This window comes from Mustela nigripes, chromosome 7, assembly GCF_022355385.1.
Source record: "Mustela nigripes isolate SB6536 chromosome 7, MUSNIG.SB6536, whole genome shotgun sequence".
Lineage (NCBI taxonomy): Eukaryota > Metazoa > Chordata > Mammalia > Carnivora > Mustelidae > Mustela > Mustela nigripes.
The window spans coordinates 118,014,518-118,033,929 of record NC_081563.1 but is presented as its reverse complement, the minus strand read 5'-3'; the positions used below and the strand labels follow the sequence as shown (position 1 = coordinate 118,033,929).

Below are 19,412 nucleotides of genomic sequence, written 5' to 3'. Positions count from 1 at the left end.
TTCCTAACAGCTCATGAGCCGGGCTAGTCTCATGTACTGCTGTGGCCTCTCCCATGCCCCCCAGTGCTCTCAAAGCTAAACTGTGGAACTTTACAAGAGGGAGAGGGGATTTGGCCCAGTGCTACCGACAAAGAGAGTCTGGTCAGGTCACTGACGGGCAGCCACATATTCAGGACCTCCCAGAAGGGCCAAGGAGCCCTAATAAGTCCAACCTACCTCCTCCTCATCTCCGGCCTGCCTCTTCTTTCTCGGGCAGCTGGCTCCCTGTTCGGTACCCAGAATGCCTGCTCCAATCGCTCTGCCCGTCTGTCTCTCTGGCTCCTTATACCACCTTTCCCTACCCCCCATCAGGCCTCCTCTAGTCTCTGGCAACGCCCAGTCAGATGGGCTTGATGAACACTGGCAAACCGGCAGCCTGGACGCCCAACACAGCCCACGTCTAGGTTCTGTTTGCCTAACACAGTAGTTAAAAAATAATTTGAATTAGTTGCTCACATTTGAAAACCAGTAGGAATCATCTAAAATATTGGGTTTCTTTGTTCTCTTGAAAAATCTGAAGACTGGCAGTACCAGGCCCGCATTATTTCCTGGCATCGCATCGAACCAGGATGCGAGGCAACTGCTCCCAGTCCCAGTGTGCGTCCAGTCCCCACCACCGCCTGCTGCCTGCCCAGTCCTTCAGATGCAACCCTTCGGATGATCTGCGTGGCCTCCAGAAGGCAGTTGAGTTTGTAACCCCCGTCTTGTTCACTTTGATCTGAGCCCCTCTGTACCTCCCATCTGTCTCACCAGCTAAGACCCTCCTACCCTGAGACCACCCCCAGCCTCCTGACCGTCCACTCACTCAAGCCCAGCAAGTATCAAGGGAGAGAGTGCCCCAGCTGCCACCCCCCAAAACATCTCTCTAGACCCACGACCCCACGACCGCTTGGAGCGGCCCGACTCCAAGCCCCACAACTCCCATGGCGGTCACTCAGGAAACAGGATGACCAACCCAACATCTTTTATTAGGTCTAAACAAGGACTCCTGCATTCTTATACTGAGGCAGGAGTTCTTGGATTTTATATCGGGGTGTTGTGATGGCTTGGACGATCCTCAATGGGGGCAGGTATTTCCGGGATGCCATAAAAATGGAATGACAAGGTTTAGCCTCCTTGTTGAGGCTACACAAATCCAGAATCAGAGACTTGGGGCTGCAGCTCCCTTTCTTCTTAGGCCGGACTGGGGTGAACGGCGGATGCTGGCGAGGCTTCACCAGCAGCCGCAGTAGGTCCTTCCGAAATATATTCCAGCTGTTCTCCTGAAGGAACTTCCGGCACAAATCTTCATCACTAAAAGTGAGGCACAGATGCTGAGTTTCCCACACCCGCTCCTCCTGTCCCCCTGCCCCACCAGCCATGTCTCCTGTCACTCTTCCAATTCCTAAACACAGTGTGTTCTGTCTCACCTAGGGTCCTCTTCCCAGACTCTTCTGCCTCCTCTCCCTTTCCCCACTTTTTTCCCCTAGAACTGCACTGTTCTATGTAGTGGCCATGAGTCACATGTGGCCACTGAGTACCTGTGGTGGGGCCAGTCTGAATTAGAGATGTGCTGTGAGTTTAAAATACATACTAGATTTCAAAGAATTAGAGCAAAAACAAATGGAGAGACTCTCATTAGTAATGTTTATGGTGGGGACACCTGGATGGCTCAGTGGATTAAGCCTCTGCCTTCGGCTCGGGTCATGGTCTCAGGGTCCTGGGATCGAGTCCCACATGGGGCTCTCTGCTCAGCGGGGAGCCTGCTTCCCCCTCTCCCTCTGCCTGCCTCTCTACTTGTGATCTCTCTCTGTCAAATAAATAAATTTTAAAAAATAATGTTTATGGTGATTACATGTTGAAATGATAATATTTGAGAAACACTGAATTCAATAGGATATATTTTAAAAATCAATTTCACTCATTTCTTTTTGCTTCTTATAACGTGGCTACCAAGAAGTTAAATTATATAGGTAACCATTTATCCATCAAGGAAATGTAAAGCAAAGCCACAATGAGATGCCCACTAGGATGGCTGTAATTAAAAACACAGATAAAAATGTGATATGAGGGGTGCCTGGGTGGCTCAGTCAGTTAAGTGTCTGCCTTCAACTCAGGTCATGACCCCAGAGTCCTGGGATCAAGTCCTGCATCGGGCTCCTTGCTCATTTGGGAGCCTGCTTCTCTTTCTGCCTGCCACTCCCCCTTCTTGTGCGCTCGCTCTCTCTCTCTCTGACAAATAAATAAGTAAAATCTTTTAAAAAATGTGTTATGAGGTGGAGATATTAAAATACGGGTTTTGGTACACTGCTGATGGGAAAGCAAACTGGTACATTCACTTTGGATAAGAGTCCGGCAGTTCCTCTAAAGGTTAAACAGGGTTAATTTACAACCTAGCAATTTTACTCCTAGGTATATGCCCAAGAGAAATGGAAACCTATGTCCATGCAAAGCCTCGCACGAGAATGTTCATAGCAACGTTATTCATCATAGCCAAAAAGTGGAAACAACCCAAACATCCATCCACTGACAAATGGATAAAGTGTGATATATACATCATAGGAATGAAGTTGGGGTGCCTGGGTGGCTCGGTTGGCTAATCATCGACTCTTGGATTCAGCTCAGGTCATGATCTCAGGGCTGTGAGAGAGATTTCCATGTTGGGCTCTGCACTCACTACAGAGTCTGCTTAATTTTCTCTTTCTCCCTTCCTTCCTCCTTCTCTCTTAAATAAATACAATCTTAAAAAAAAAAAGAAAGAAATGAAGTACATGGATAAAACTTAAAAACACTATGCTAAGAAGCCAGTTGCAAAAGACCACACATTGTGTGATTCCATTTATATGAAACATCTTGAACAGGCAAATCTATGAAGGCAGAAAGTAGATTGGTGGCTGCTTTGGACTGGTCTTGGTGCCCTGGCTTCACTTCCCACGGGCCCCCCTCCCCAACCAGCATGAGCATGGGAGGGTTGAGGAAAGGGAGGGAGGGGAGTGGACTCAGCACTCATTGGCTTATTTCCTCCTGAGACCACAGCAAGGGAAGGCATGTTCCATTTCCCCTGACTTGCCTACCCTCTCACCTAAGGAAGTAAGCCTAGTAAGTCACTAACAAATTAGAACATTCTTCTGGCAACATTATATTGACCAGGGCAGGGTCAACTTTGATCCAGAGAGATCGACTTAATTAAAAACCCAGATGTCAGAATGGGCTCCTGGCTAGTCCCGTTGGTCCCAGTGGCATGCCGAAGTCAGCTCCTCTGGGCTCAGCGGTGATTATGTGAACCCTCCTCGACCCCCTGTTCAGTGACATCAGGTTGGTAGGTTGAAACTGGCCACGGTGGGAGTGTGTACACCACGGAAATCAGGATACCCTTCAAATCAGGCTTCCCTCCCACCCCCCTCCGAGAGAGCTGGTTATTAAACATTCACCAGCACACTACTGAATAGCCTCCACTTAGAAAATTCCTCTAACTCCCGGGGCGCCTGGGTGGCTCAGGGGGTTAAATCCTCTGCCTTCAGCCCGGGTCATGAGCTCTGGTTCTGGGCTTAAGCCCCATATTGGGCTCTCTGCTCCGAAGGGAGCCTGCTTCCTCCTCCCTCTCTGCCTGCTTTGTGATGTCTCCCTGTCAAATAAATAAATAAAATCTTTAAAAAAGAAAATTCCTGGGACGCCTGGGTGGCTCAGTTGGTTAGGCAGCTGCCTTCAGCTCAGGTCATGATCCCAGCGTCCTGGGATCGAGTCCCACATCGGGCTCCCTGCTTGGCAGGAAGCCTATTTCTCCCTCTGCCTCTGCCTGCCACTCTGTCTGCCTGTGCTCGCTCTCGCTCCAAATCTAAAAAAGAAAAGAAAAGAAAATTCCTCTAACTCCCTATTTCTTCCATAAAAGAGAGAGAGAGAGAGAGACTATATCTAACTCTGACTTAGCACTAAAGTGCCCAGCACCTTACTTGTTAACCCATTTAATCCTTGAAACTACCCATTTCACAAACATGGACACTGGGTTTAAAGATGCTACAAGACTCACCAAAACCTAGGAGGGGGCAAGCGTGTGATTACAGATTCTTAGGGGGGCTTCTACAGTGGGGAGCTCAGAGTCCCAAGCTAAGACAGACAAGATTCCATGTCACCTCCTATGCGGATGGCCATACTGATTTCTAGTTAATTTTTTCACAAAATGGGGTCACGCTTCTAAGGGCCTCAGCTCGGTGCAGGGGTTTCCGTTCCAATCTCTGCTTCACGTGAACTCAAAGTTTCATCTGTCCCCACAGGCTGTAAAAACTTCAGCCCAGGATCGCCCTAACCCCTGGCCCGGCCCACCCCCACCCAGCAATCCCATACTGGATCACACTCTGTGTGTTGGCTTTTAGGCTCTCCTCCATTTTAGCCCTCAGAGATTTCCCTTCTCTCCTGGGAACTCAGCCCCATGTGCTTTGCAGGGGAAGAGACGTCAGGTTATCCAGACCATGGCATTTATAGGACAGGTGTCACTGCCACCAACCTTGTGATCTTCAGGATGTCATGCCCTCTTTCCTGGGCTTTGCAGTCCTCAATTAAAACATGGAGAATTTGAGCCAGATAATGGATCTGTTTTGTGTCGCTTTAGCAGTCTAGGAACCACGAGTTCAACAGTGAATGAATAAGCCAGAATTCTATCTGTCAGCATTGCGGATCATTGCAGCGAAGCGCTGACTGCGCGGCACAGATGCCAGGGGCTCAAGTGTCTGCCTCCATCAAGGCCACGGAAACCTCTGCTTAATTTCAGTTCAACAGCCATTAACAGACACCCATCATCTAAGGCTCCTAAAATCCCTTTTTTTCAAAAAGATTTTATTTATTGATTTGAGAGAGAGAGCACAAGCAGCGGGAAGGGCAGAGGGAGAGGGAGAAGCAGACTCCCCATTGAGCAAGGGGCCCAGGGTCGGGGGCCCTTGGGGCTCCACCACAGGACCCTGAGATTATGACCTGAGCCGAAGGCAGACACTTAACCGACTGAGCAACCCAAGTTTTAGGCAGGAGTTTGACACAGCCAGATCTAGGTTTTAGCAAGAGCACAGAAATGCTGAAAGGATCTATTGGGGAGGAGGTGGAGGCAGGGGGCCCAGGGTTCTAGGCTGGAGGTCCCAGTGGGGATAGCAGCATCATATCATCTAGGGAGGTGAACAAGACCCACTGGAGTGTGTGAAAAAAAATATAGGACGTCATTTATATTTCTCTTTGTCTTATTCTTCTAAAGAATTTTGGTGTGTCCATAACATATATATTACTACAGCAATATATGTACATAATAATAATAAATTCACATGTTATTCCTATTTACATATATTCTAAGGGGTATATATGCAAACACTTTTTAGTAATAACAGTGCAAGATCAAAATAGTTTTGCAACCACTGGTCCAGTTAACTTTTACATTAAAAAATGAAGGTTTTTTTTCACCTTATAGACATATTTACCTTGGAAGATTTGGAAACTAGGGAAAAGTAAAAGTAAATCTTTTGATCAAATCTCTCAAGATAGATATTTTTAAATTATAAAAGTAATTTCAGGGGCACCTGGGTGGCTCAGTGGATTAAAGCCTCTGCCTTCGGCTCAGGTCATGATTTCAGGGTCCTGGGATCAAGCCCCCCATCGGGCTCTCTGCTCAGTGGGGAGCCTGCTTCCTGCCTACTTGTGATCTCTGTCTGCCTGATTCTCTGCCTACTTGTGATCTCTGTCTGTAAAATGAATAAATAAAATCTTAAAAAAAAAAGTAATATCATCATTACCAAACATTTGGAAAATAAAGGGGAAAAGCCCACTTGGAATGCCACTATCCTGACAAAAACTTTTTATTTAGGGATTTGGGGAGGGACTGAGGGAGAAGGAGAGAGAATCTTAAGCAGGCTCCACACCCAGCATGGAAACCAACACAGGGCTTGATCTCACAATCCTGAGATCATGACCTGAGCCGAAATCAAGAGTCGACATTCAACCAACTGAGCCATCCAGGTGTCCTCAACAACTTTTCATAACTATTTCTTTTTGCCAAACTGTGGAGAGAGCCCAGATGTCCATCAACTGATGAATGAAGAAGGTGTGACAGATATATAATGGAATATTACTCAGCCAGCAAAGAGAATGAAATCTTGCCTTTTGCAACAACATGGATGGAGCTAGAGAGTATGACGCTGAGTGAAATAAGTCAGTGAGAGAAAGACAAATACCACATGATCTTGCTCATATGAGGAATTTTGGAAAGAAAACAGATAAACATATGGGAAGCTGGGGGAAGGAAAGAGAAAGAAACCATAAGAAATCTTAAGGTAGAGAATTGAGGATTGATAGAGGGAGGTAGGTGGGGGATGGGTTACATGGTTGATGGGTATTAAGGGCACTTGTGATGAATCACTGAATTCTACTCCAGAAACTGATATTGTACTGTATGTTAACTAAGTAAAATTTAAATTTAAAAAAGTATCTTTTCTTCCCTCATTATAAAAGCAATGCACACACACTACAAAAACAATTAAATATGAGAGGAATATATAATGATAACCAGGAAATATCTTTTAGTTTTACCTTCCAGACAGAATGACTCTCACAAGTTTGGCAACATCACAGTTTCTCAACACTTTTACTTATTTCCTTCTAGGTTTTTCTCTTGTGTTTTACAAAGGCATAGCCATAGTATATGTACAGTTTTGCATCCTGTCCTTTTCATGAATCATTATATCACCTATTTTACCCTCCTCCTACAGAACCATTAAATTTACAATTTTTTAAATATAGCACTTATGTTCTATCAAAGAAATGCACCACAATTTCTAAACTATCCCCTTAGTGTGATACGTTTGGGTGATGGTGGTAGTGGTTTTTCTATCAAGAATATGGCTGCTATGAACATCTCAGTACATGTAGCTTTTCCCATAATTAGATAAATTCACAGGTAGACCTTTACTTTAGAGGGCATAGCCCTTGCAACATAATACTAAATCTATTATCAAAAGGATATCAAAAAGATAATTTAAGGGGTACCAACAACTACTGGTTTCATTCCCCCTTTTCAGCATTAGCACTTTTTTCTTTCTTTTACTAAAACAATAAGTGAAAATTTGTTTATTTGGTCTGGTGGGATGTAAGCACATTTTCAGCACTGACCTGGGGTAATTGACCTTGAGCCTGGACAACTTCTCTGTTACCTTGCTGTCCATCAGTTCACAGAATTTTTCTTTCGTCACCCGTATCACCTCAGCTCCCAGGCTCACCAGGATCAAGGGCCGGATGTCAAGCTGGTTCTCTGGGAGGAGGATCTGGTGAAGACCCTGGGGAACAGAAAGTTCCAGAAGGTTTCATCTCAGAGACTGTACACTTTTTTTTTTAAGATTTTATTTATTTATTTGACACAGAGAGAGAGATCACAAGTAGACAGAGAGGCAGACAGAGAGAGAAGGGGGAAGCAGGCTCCCTGTTGAGCAGAGAGCCTGATGCGGAGCTTGATCCCAGGACCCTGAGATCATGACCTGAGCAGAAGGCAGAGGCTTAACCCACTGAACCACCCAGGCACCCAGGACTGTCAGCTTCTACCAGCAGATTATCTAGATGGGAAGATGGGGAAAATGAGGCCCCAGGCAGAAGGTGAATCCATCTGGGGGTCATCCTGCAGGGGATGGGGAGAAGTCCAGGGCTCCTTCATGCTACACTTTTGACATCAAAGGCCTCCAGCTGCTGGAATTAGAAGAACCTGTAAGAAAAGCACACTGTCCGTGTCCTACCTCCACACAGGCTTTCCAAGAGTCACACTCAGGAAGTCCCTCAGGAGAACAGTATTTCACAAGGTTTTCCCCAGGTCCAATCTCAACTCTTGTGCCAAGTAAACCCATTTTTCTCTTCCTCAGGACAGTGACAGAATTCCAATGGTGAGTCCTCCTTTTCTAAATCCCCCTTCTGCAGCCACCACACCCTCCCTCATCCTTTCTGCAGGTTTTTGCTCGCGTGTCCCCATTGAATCTCAGTAACCTTCTTGGTCCCTCACAGACTTTGGGGGTCACTGGACCCTTCTCTGCAGCTCAGTCACTCCTCTGGCTCCCTGGCCGTGATGATGACAATGATACAACAGCAATATTTGGGCATTTGCTCACCCCAGGCCCTCTTGGCCCTGCTGTGGGTACTGAGTTATTTGACACCACCCAAAACCCCCATGAGGTGGGTCCTACTATTATCCGCATTTTACAGAGGATGCTGCTGAGGCTGAGAACTCTGCCCAACATCACACAGCACGGAAGCAATAAAGCTAGGATTTGAGCCCAGGGGTTCTGTCTTCAGAGTCCATGCTTTCAACCACTATACTCTGAGGAAACTGAGGCACAAAGAGGTTAAGGAACTTGCCCAAGGACAGAAAGAGGTGGAGGCAGGATTTGAAAGCCACAATCTGTTCAGGGCCCCACTGGGGGCAGCACTGCCGGCAGGTACCCTCATCCACCTGCAACCCATCCCACACACACCAGCCAGTCACGGCCCTTTGCTGACTATGCCCTTGAAATACCTTCGGGCAGCACGGAGGACAAACAAAAGCTCCTCATTGTGGCCCCAAGGTCTGAGCTAGCCCACCCTTGCCGGACTCTCCAGCCTGGCCTCAGGCTGCTGTGCCTTGTTTACTCTGTTCCACACTTGCTGCCCTCCCTCCATCCCCTTGACATGCCAAGCACCTTGTGGCCTCAGGCGTTGAGCTTACTCTTCCTCAGTCTGCAACATTCTTCCCCCAGGTCACCCCCAGCTTGTTCTTTTCACCACTCAGGTCTCAACTTAAAACATCACTTCCTCAGAGCCGGCTTCCTTGATTGCTCCATTTAAGAACCCTGCCCCACAGCCCAGCTTTCTCTTCCATTCCTAACAGCAATTTGCACTGCTACATGTTTGCTAATTCATCTTTCTATTGTTTGTCCCCAGACTAGATCATAAGCCCCATGAGGACAAGAAGGATGTCAGTTTCCTTGCCCACACTGGCATCTTAGGCTAGGGTTGGAGCACAGTAGATGCTCAAGAGCTATCTGCCGAATGAACACTCAGATGGGGCCACAGAACATTCGAGTTAGCAGCTCACCTAGGTGAATTTCCACATTTTCTTTTGAGGCCACACAGCTGTCTAATTAGAAGCAAAATGAAGATGAGGACCCCCTGATCTTGACCCCAATCTGTCATATCCCCTCTTCCCTGCCCATGGCTCCGGCTTGCCCCATCTGAGACCTTGGTCTGCCTGTTCCCTGGAGAAGCTGGTTCCCCTACAACCTCCTGGCTCAAAACAGAGGCTCTACTCCAGGCCCCAACCTCTGCTGTTTCAAAGACTGACCCAGCTTCACACTCCTGCTGCCCATATTAGGCAAATGGGATCTCTCAAGTGAGTACAAACATAGCTGTCACCATTCACTCTCCTACAAATGAAGCCAGGGCCTTGAAAGCAGGGACAACAGAGACATTCAAGGCATTTTCATCAAGAGTCATGCTAACACGTATTTGGGGTTGGGGGGCCTTCTCTGGGATGGGCCCTGCGTGATGAACAAGGCAGCTGGGTATTTGCTTAGAGCCCCCACCCAAAGCCATCTAGGCCTTGCTAGAGAATCAAGGCCAAGTTCCCTATTCCAGCACGGCAGACCCCTGATGAGAGGGACCTTGCTCTTCCTTCTCCATACTGCACCGCCTCCAGGGCCGCCACCATCTGTCCAACCGGGCGATGCCTTTCTGCCCTCTGGGGCCCTCATTCAGCTCCGGGTGCCCGGCATCCCCAGCTGCTCTGCCTGGAAGTGGGTGAGGCTGTGCTCAGGGTGTCAGGAGCCCCGCAATCAGTGCTGAGCATCTCACCCAGAAGCACTAGCCACCCTGGAGGAAACGTGAGCCACCGGTGAGTGGGCTGGAAGCCACACCACCTGGGGGCTGTCAAAAGGAACGTAGGAGGTTTTGACCAAAGGAGAAAATAATTCTCGGGGCTTTGGCACTGTGCCTGGCTCCAGAAATGCTGGATGAAAAACAAAGTGGGCATTATTTAAGTATCTAAGGGGCCATCATGTGGCTAGGAAGCTGATTTCTTCTGTTTTGTTCCATGGAGGTCAGGGGAGTTTAGGGGAAGAGCAAGTTAAAAGTTGCAGGAGGCAGAATTTTGCTGAAAAAAGGAAAAGCTTCCTAAGAGTTTGGAAAAATTCCAGCAGCCTCCAGGGACAGCTGTGCTGGGGGGCTGGGGCTTCCACCCAGTACTGCACTGGGAAGATTCCCAGTCCCATGAGGCAGGAGCATGAAGAGCGCACCGCAACAGGGGGTGACAGGCATGTGAGGAGGACCCTGGAGATACTGTCACTGAGGAACAGAGGGCATGGCAAGGGAGCCACTCTCTGGACTGGCCACACACAATGATGACCACATGTGGGGCTTCAGAAGACAGCCCCTCCCCGGGGCAGGCAGAGGCCCACCTGCTGCCCAGCTCTCACAGTGATGAACTCATGGCCCAACTTGTTTCATCCATGCATTCCCCGCCCAGCTAACTAACCACTAGATATTTTTTTTTTAAGTAGGCTCTACACCCAGCATGAAGCCCAAAGTGGGACTTAAACTCACCACCCTGAGAGTAAGACCTGAGCTTAGATCAAGAGTTGGACATCTAACCAACTGAACCACCTGGCACCCTGGATAATTATCTTTTTAATAGACTTTGTTTTTGTAAATACTTTTTTTTTAAGACTTTATTTATTTATTTGACAGACAGAGATCACAGGTAGGCAGAGAGGTAGGCAGAGAGAGGAAGGGAAGCAGGCTCCCTGCTGAGCAGAGAGCCCAATGTGGGGCTGTCAATCCCAGGAACCCGGGATCATGACCTGAGCCAAAGGCAGAGGCTTTAGCCCACTGAGCCACCCAGGTGCCCCATAATAGACTTTGTTTTTTAGAACAACTTTAGACTTAGAAAAATTGAGAAGCTAGTACAGAGTTCCCCTATACAGTTTCTGCTGTTATTATTTTATATTAGTAAGATACCTTTGTTATGATTAATGAACCAATAATCAATACATTATCATTGTTAAGTCAAGGTTGCTTAGATGTCTTCTTTTTTAAATTTTTTTTCAAGATTTTATTTATTTATTTGACACACACAGAGAGATCACATGGGCAGAGAGGCAGGCAGAGAGAGAGGAGGAAGCAGGCTCCCTGCTGAGCAGAAAGCCTGATTCTGGGCTCCATCCCAGGACCCTGAGATCATGACCTGAGCCAAAGGCAGAGGCTTAACCCACTGAGCCACCCAGGTGCCCCATAGATTTCTTTTCTTTACCTAATGTCCTTTTCCTGTTCCATGATGCTATCCAGAACACATATTCCTTTATTCTCTTATCTCTTGGGCTTCACTTGGCTGGGCAATTTCTCAGACTGACCTTGTTAATGATAGCTACTGATAGCTACTGAGGAGTACTGGTCAGGAATTTTGAATGATGCCCAGCGATTTGGTCCCCTGATTAGACTGGGGTTGTGGATTATTGGGAAGAGGACCACAGAGGTAAAGTGTCATTCTCATCACATCATTCCCCATTTCCTCATATTAGGGGATATACTATCAACACGATTTAACTGTGGCTATTGGCCTTGATCATCTGGCTACAGTGGTGTTTCTCAGGTTCATCCACTGTAAAGTTACTCTCCCTGCCCCCTTTCCTTACTGTGCTCTTTAGAAGGAAGTCACTGTGCGCAGCTCACACCTAACGAGTAGGGTTTATACATCCTCTCCTTTAGGGCCAAGTATCTACATAAATTATTTGGAATTCTTCTGCATGAAAGATTCATCTCTTCTCCCTTATTTATTAATTTGTTCATTATTTATTCATTATACCAGTATATTCTCAGAGGTGTTTACTATATACTTTGAGGTATAATCTAATACTATTCTATCTGTGGCTCAAATTGTTCAGATTGTTTTAGCTTTGGCCACTGGGAGCTCTTTCAGTTGGCACCTGTGTCCCTTTGATATGCTTGCTTCCATCAATGTAGGGTTTTTCCCTCCATACCTCCTTGCTGTTCAACACTACAAAATGCTCCAGGATCATCTTGTCTATTTCCTGCCCTAGTCCTAGAATCAATCATTTTCCAAGGAGCCCTTGTTCCTCTTATAAATGAATGATATTAGAAACCAAGTTCCAGGGGTGCCTGAATGGCTCAGTCAGTTAAGCATCTGCCTTCAGCTCAGGTCATGATCCCAGGGCCCTGGGATGGAGTCCTGCATCCTGCCCCCTGCTCAGTGGAGTCTGTTTCTCCCTCTCCCTCTCCCCCTGCTTGTGCGTGCACTCTCTCTCTCTATCAAATGAATAAATCAAATAAAAAGAAACTACGATCTGGATGCTAGGTTTGCTCATTGCTACTACAATGTCATTTCTTTTAGGCCCTGTCAGTTGACAGAGCAAAAAATATATGTTGAGGCACATATCTCTAAATATTTCCATGCACAACCATCTGTATTTATATTAAGTTAAACAGGAGTTCATACTGAGGTCTTCAAGGAATCCGTTCCCACATGGTTCATTCTAGCCTCCTCCTTGCTTATCTGCAAATCTCTACTCCAGTGCTGAGAAACCTGGCTGCCATCCTCAGTTATTCATTTACTGATTTGATCCATTCCAGGACACGTGCATTGCAGTATCAGGGCATATTAGGCATATGCCCCTGGGTCACAAGGTCATCAGCTAGAGTACAGTGCTCATGCGCAGTGCCTTCAACTTTCAGGCTCAGGGACCCCAGCTGCCTCCAGCATTACATAGATCAGCACCATTTCCTCCCACCCTCTTCACTGAGATCATTTCAGACATTTGCAGTATCATTAGATGCTCTCGTCGTAGTCTGCATTCCCTCCTGCAATCTCCTAAATTACTCCTATTTTTTTTTAACAAATTGCATACATTAAGGTTCACTCTTTGTGCTATAAAGTTTTATGAGTCTTACCAAATGCTTAAGTGTGTGTATCTTCCTTTATAGTATCATACAGAATAATTTTACTCTCCTAAAAGTCCTCGTGCTTCACCTATTGATTCCTCCTCCTGAACTCCAAACCTCTGGTGACCACTGATCACTAACTTTATAGTTATGCCTTTTCCAGAATGTCACAGAATTGGAATACAAAATACTTAATCTTTTCATATTGGCTTCTTTCACTTAAAATAGTCATTTAAGTTTCCTTTACATTTTTTCTTAGCTTGAAAGTTCATTTATTCTTATAGATGAAGAACATTTCATTGTTTGGATTTACCAGTTGGTTTACATTCACTTTTCCATGTAAATTTTAGAATCACTTTGTCAATATCCACAAAATAACTTTATGGGGTTTTGGCTGAGATTGTGCTGAATCTATAGATTAAGTTGGGAAGAACTGACGTGTTAATCATAGACTCTTCCAATCCATGAACATAGAATATTTCTCCATTTATCTAAATATTCTTTGAGTTCTTTTATTACAATTTTTAAAAGATTTTATTTTATTTATTTGAGAGAGAGGGGGCACATAAGCCCGGGGGAGGGGTAGAGGGAGAAGGAGAAGTGGGCTCCCTCCTGAGCAGGGACCCTGGTGCGGTGCTTGATTCCAGGACCATGAGACCATGACCTGAGAAGAAGGCAGGTGCTTAACTGACTTAGCCACCCAGGCACCCCGTGAGTTCTTTTGTTATTAATAGTTTTCTGCATGTGGATCCTGAACATACTTTGTTAGACTTATACCTAAGTATTTCATTTTTGGTGCTATTGTAAATGCTTTTGTGTTTTATTTCAAATGTCAATGCTCACTTCACTGTCTTATACCCTGTGATCTTGCTATAATAATTTACTCACTTCAAGAGGGTTTTTTGGGGGCGCCTGGGTGGCTCAGTGGGTTAAGCCTCTGCCTTCGGCTCAGGTCCTGATCTCAGGGTCCTGGGATCGAGTCCCACATCGGGCTCTCTGCTCAGCAGGGAGCCTGCTTCCTCCTCTTTCTCTACCTGCCTCTCTGCCTGCTTGTGATCTCTCTCTGTCAAATAAATAAATAAAATCTTTAAAAAAAAAAAAAAGAGGGTTTTTTTGTTTTTATTTTTTGATTCTTTGGAGTTGTCTAAATAGACAATAAAATATCCACATACAAAGACAGCTTTATTTTTTTCTTCCCAAATGTTTTATTTCCTTTCTTGCCTTAATGTACTAGCTAGGTCTTCTAGCACAATGTTGAAAAAGAGTGGTGAGAGGGTATATTCTTGCCTTTTTCCTTGTTCCTTGTTTCTTGCTCCGCTGCTCAGCAGGGAGCCTGCTTCCCTCTCTCTCTCTGCCTGCCTCTCTGCCTACTTGTGATCTCTCTCTCTCTCTCTCTGTGTCAAATAAATAAATAAAATCTTAAAAAAAAAAAAAGCAAGTCCCAGATGTCATATCATTTTATCTGTTCTTTGATATGTATCTCTCTTTTTTTATATGTATCTCTTAAGTATAAGGACTCTTAAAAAACATAACCATGATACTGTTATCATATCTTTAAAAATCAACAATATTCCTTAATATCACCAAATATCAAGTGAGATGTTTTCAAACCTTTCCTGTTATTCCTTAATACTCTTAACCTGCCACATTACACACTCTTTCCTGAGGGAGGCTCTCTGCACACTCACCACAGTGTCTCCTTCCTCCACAGTGTGAATCTTGATGTAGGCGCCCACTGCAGCCTCCTTGGGGAGATCACCATACTTGGTACTGATCAGGGAACACTGAAGTGTATGAGGATCCCTGGACCTGAAATATGACAGCTTGTTAAAGAGAACTCATTTGTCACACAGCCAGTTCAAGAAGCCCTAGACAGTCAGCCCCCACTCTGCCATACACAGAGACCTCCCCTCCCTGGAGAACTCCCACTGCCCCCAGAAAGTGAGAAAACTCAAACCAAGCTCTGGAAGAAACCATGTCAGGAACTGGAGAAGTTTAATAAGGGGGGAGGCTAGCAGAGAAAGAGATAGGACCCCCCTTTAAACACCTGAAGGCTATTATGTAGAAGAAGGGGCTGATGAGCTCAGACAGCTGAGTCAGACCAGATGGATGAGAAGTCCAGGCTGGCTGATAGATGTTCAACATGAGGAAGAAATTTCTAAGTCAGAGCTTGGAACAGACTGCTTTGGCCTCAAGCTAGTTCTGGGCCCCTGGGGGACACACAGAGGTTGGGGCTCTCCTTCTTGGCAGAAAAGCAGAGAAGAAATGGTTTTATTTGTTTAAAAGACAGGTTTCTGGGTGGCTCAGTGGATTAAGCCTCTGCCTCTGGCTCAGGTCATGATCTCAGGGTCCTGGGATCGTGCCCACACCTGCTTCCACCTCTCTCTCTGCCTGCTGCTCTGCCTATTTGTGATCTCTCTCCCTCTGTCCAATTAAAAAATATAAAAATAAAATAAAAGACAGGTTTCCTTGGGCAGCCTGTAGATTCTGTACTTTGTTCATGTTGGAATTACTTTTACACAGGCAACCTTGTTGTGTTTCCTTTGGTCTCAGGTGAAGTAGAAGGAAGAGACAGGCTATATGATCTGGATTAGAGGCAGGGAAAAAAATTTTATCAGCTGAGAAGATAGATGATATATTCACCCAATTCATAAAGCCACCCAACACATAAACAAGTCAGCCTACAATTCTCACCCTGCAGGACATGCCCAGCATGGTCTTTGCTTTTCACTTCTGGGTCCAACCTGTCTCTTCTCCCTTACTGATGTACAGCAGAGAAACTGGGTCTGTACCATCCCTACCTGCAGAAGGACTGGGATTGGGACTTCAAGCACTGGATTGCTTGGAAAGAATATCCATCAGAGGGAATGACAACTCAGAAGTTATGGGATGCTCGTTATGGAGACCAGTAGGCTAGAAATGCTAATAGGCAAAGGATTTGAGTGCAGTGGTACTTGGGGTAACATGGAGACTGTGACACTCATGTTATTATTACTATTATTGTAATATAGTTTTTAAAGCTTTTATTATTTGAGAGAGAGAGAGAGAGAGAGCAAGAAAGAGGGCTCAAGCAGGGTGAGGGGCAGAGGGAAAGCAGACTCCCTGTGAGCAGGAAGCCCAATGTGGGACTCGATCCCAGGACTCCAGGGTCAGGATCTGAGCCAAAGGAAGACACTTAATCAACTAAGCCACCCAGGCACCCCTCATGGTGATATTTTAATTTTACATTGTACGGCAGGGGTGGGGGGAGAAGTGTTAGATTGCTGTGGGTCCAGCATTGAGCTGCCTCTGGGCAGGGACCACTGAGTGTCCTTTCCTGCTCCTCAGCCTCTCTGGGTTGAGGCAAAAGCACAGCCCCCGTGGCACATTCTCATTCCAGCCATGACAGTTGTACCAGACAATAGGACTGAGCACTAATAAGCTGCTCAGGTTTGAATCCTGGCTCCACTGCTTCCTACCTTGTAAGACCTCAAACGGGAACATTAATCATTCTCTGTAGCTTGGTTTCCTCACCTGAAAAATGGGACTGATAATAGCACTTACCTCATAGAACCTGCGAGGATGAAATTAGATAATCCAGGACCAGGCACGGAGTATTCCACAAGTGTTAAGCTATAACTGCCATTATCACATTTAATTGCTGTCTTACAACATCACCAAAACTTAAATCCTATTTTTTAAAAGATTTTATTTATCTATTTGACAGAGAGAGATCACAAGTAGGCAGAGAGGCAGGCAGAGAGAGAGAGGGAAAAGCAGGCTCCCCGCTGAGCAGAGAGCCCAATGTGGGGCTCGATCCCAGGACCCTGGGATCATGACCCGAGCTGAAGGCAGAGGCTTTAACCCACTGAGTCACCCAGGTGCCCCAAGACTTAAATCCTATTATCTATAGACAATGGAACTATGGCTTAGAGAGGTCAAATCCCTTGTACAAGGACACGGTTAAAATAAGTGGCCAAGCCAGCATTTGAACCTGGGCTGAACTGACTCCAAAGCCCAGGCTCTTACCTCCTGCCTCCTTTAGATGGGTAGAATTTTTTTGAAGAAGCTCAGAGTCAAAAAGATTCAGTGACACACAGAGTATCAGAGCCAGAAGATCTGCCTCTCCTTCAAATGAGTTCCCTGAGAAAGGAAGTAGCTGGCTGCCTCAAGTGGCTCTGTGGGTTACAGACAGAGAACACAGCTGCTGGGTCTCAAGTCTAGGACTTCTCTAAGCCACCTTCTTTCCATACCCCAATCTTTGGGGTTGAGCTGTACCTGCTACCTGTGCCCCCCCCCCCCCAGCATCCCTGACATTCTATCCTTTCAAGTTATAACTCCCTTTTCACCCAGAATCTGGAAGCTTCTATCTGCCAAGAGCTAAGCTTACTTGATCTTTGGGCCCCACATCTTCGGATAAGTATTTCCCGGGATGTTAATCTGCCTACTGAAGCTGGTCCCCTCTTGCTCCCAGGAGTTCTGGAGGTGCTTAAGTTTCAGAAAGCTGAAGTCCTGTACAGGATATGATTTGATCTGAAATTCCTTAAATCTCTCCACAGGAGAAGATTCTGTTAGAGAAAGCACAGAAAAACATGTTAATGGGTCTTTGCATATATGAGGTCTGTACTGATGATGGTGAAAACTTTACCCTCCTCACCTGCCTGGCCAGTCTGGCGCATGGGGAAATGAAGGAAAACAGAAAATACTTTGGTTTCCATGTGTTATCGGTCTGGGCCAGGCCCTGAGCAGAGCCTTCACGTATGTTACATCCCATGTTACTGGCCCCATTTAAGAAATCAAATGAGCAGCACTCAGAGTTTAAGTCATCCAGGAAAGGGCTGAAACTTGGGTTTAATTCAAGTCTACCTGATTTTAATTAGAAGTTAGAACTTCATTCTAACAAGAATGAAGTTAGACCCTTACATCATACCACAAATCAAATTAACTCAAAATGGTTCAAAAACTTAAACATTAAGGTCTAAAATTATAGAACTCTTAGAAGAAACACAGGGCTAGGGGTGCCTGGGTGGCTCAGTCTCTTAAGTGTCCACACCCCCCCCCTTTTTTTTAAGATTTTATTTATTTATTTGACAGACAAAGATCACAAGTAGACAGAGAGGCAGGCAGAGAGAGAGGGGAAGGGAAGCAGGCTCCCTACCGAGCAGAGAGCCTGATGCAGGGCTCGATTCCAGGACCCTGGGATCATGACCTGAGCCGAAGGCAGAGGTTTAACCCACTGAGCCACCCAAGTGCCCCAAGTGTCCAACTCTTGATCTCAGCTCAGGCCTTAATCTCAGGGTCCTGAGTTCAAGCCCCCACACTGGGCTCCATGCTGGGTGTGGAGCCCACTTATGAAAAAAGAAGAAAACACAGGGCAAAAGCATCACAACTTTGGATCTGGTGGTGATTTCTTGTATATATACCAAAGGCACAGGCAACAAAAGAAAAAATGGACAAACAGGTATTATCATCCAAAATATAAAGAAAATTCCTAAAACTTAACAAAAAAGCAGACAATCAGATTTTAAAACAGGCAAAAAACTTGCATAGATGTTTCTCCAAAGAAGATATGTGAATGGCCAATAAACACAGAAAAAGATGCTCAACACCACTAATCATTAGGGAAATACAAATCAAAACTATAATAAAAAGATAAATAATAAAGTAAAAGACTATAATAAGATGCCACCTCCTATCCATTAAGATAAATATCATGTTTAAAAACCATACAAACAGGACACAGCAAGCACTGGTGAGGATGTGGAAAGACCAGAACCCTTGTGCACTGTTGGTGAGAATGTAATATGGGACAGCCCCTATGGAAAACGGTATGGCAATTCCCTAAAAAAAATTAAAAACAGAATTACCATATGATCCAGCAAGTCTACTTCTGGGTGTATATTCAAAAGAAAAGCAGGTCTCAAAGAGATAACTCTACACCCATGCTCATAGTGGCATTAGTCACTCTAGCTGAAATGCGGAAGTTCTCAAGAGTCCATTGACGAATGAATGGGTACACAAAATGAGACATACACACACAATGGAATATTCTTCAGACTTCAGAAAGAAGGAAATCCTGATCCATGCTATAATATGATGAACCTTGAGGACATTATGCAAAGTGAAATAAGCCAATCACGGGGCGCCTGGGTGGCTCAGCAGGTTAAGCCTCTGCCTTCAGCTCAGGTCATGATCTCAGGGTCGTGAGGTCGAGCCCCACATCAGGCTCTCTGCTCAGAGGGCAGCCTGCGTCCCCCTCCCTTTCTGCCTACATGTGATCTCTCTCTCCCTGTCAAATAAATAAAATCTTAAAAAAAAAATCTTTAGACATTCATTTGCTTCATTTCATAACAAGTCCATGAAGTAGGAACCATCTGAGGGAAACTGATGGCACAGGGACACAGTCACTTGCCCGATATCACACAGCAATTAAGAGAGGGACCCTGGATTCAAACACGAGCAGTTTGGCTGGGCCAGTG

At 45.6% G+C, this 19,412-nt stretch overlaps 1 protein-coding gene across 1 annotated transcript in view; it reads right to left on the bottom strand.

Annotated features, from left to right (window-relative positions):
- Positions 1-1,005: 1,005 nt before the first annotated feature.
- The window catches only part of CNBD2 (cyclic nucleotide binding domain containing 2), a 55,291-nt gene continuing 36,884 nt past the window's right edge, over positions 1,006-19,412 (bottom strand). Inside the window, exons 10-13 of the mRNA XM_059406918.1 lie at positions 17,324-17,501; positions 14,643-14,763; positions 7,159-7,322; positions 1,006-1,332 (exon numbers count right to left, since the gene is read on the bottom strand). Of these exons, the coding sequence (XP_059262901.1) occupies positions 1,014-1,332; positions 7,159-7,322; positions 14,643-14,763; positions 17,324-17,501 (782 nt within the window). The 3' untranslated portion in view covers positions 1,006-1,013. The remainder of the gene's footprint in view (positions 1,333-7,158; positions 7,323-14,642; positions 14,764-17,323; positions 17,502-19,412) is intronic.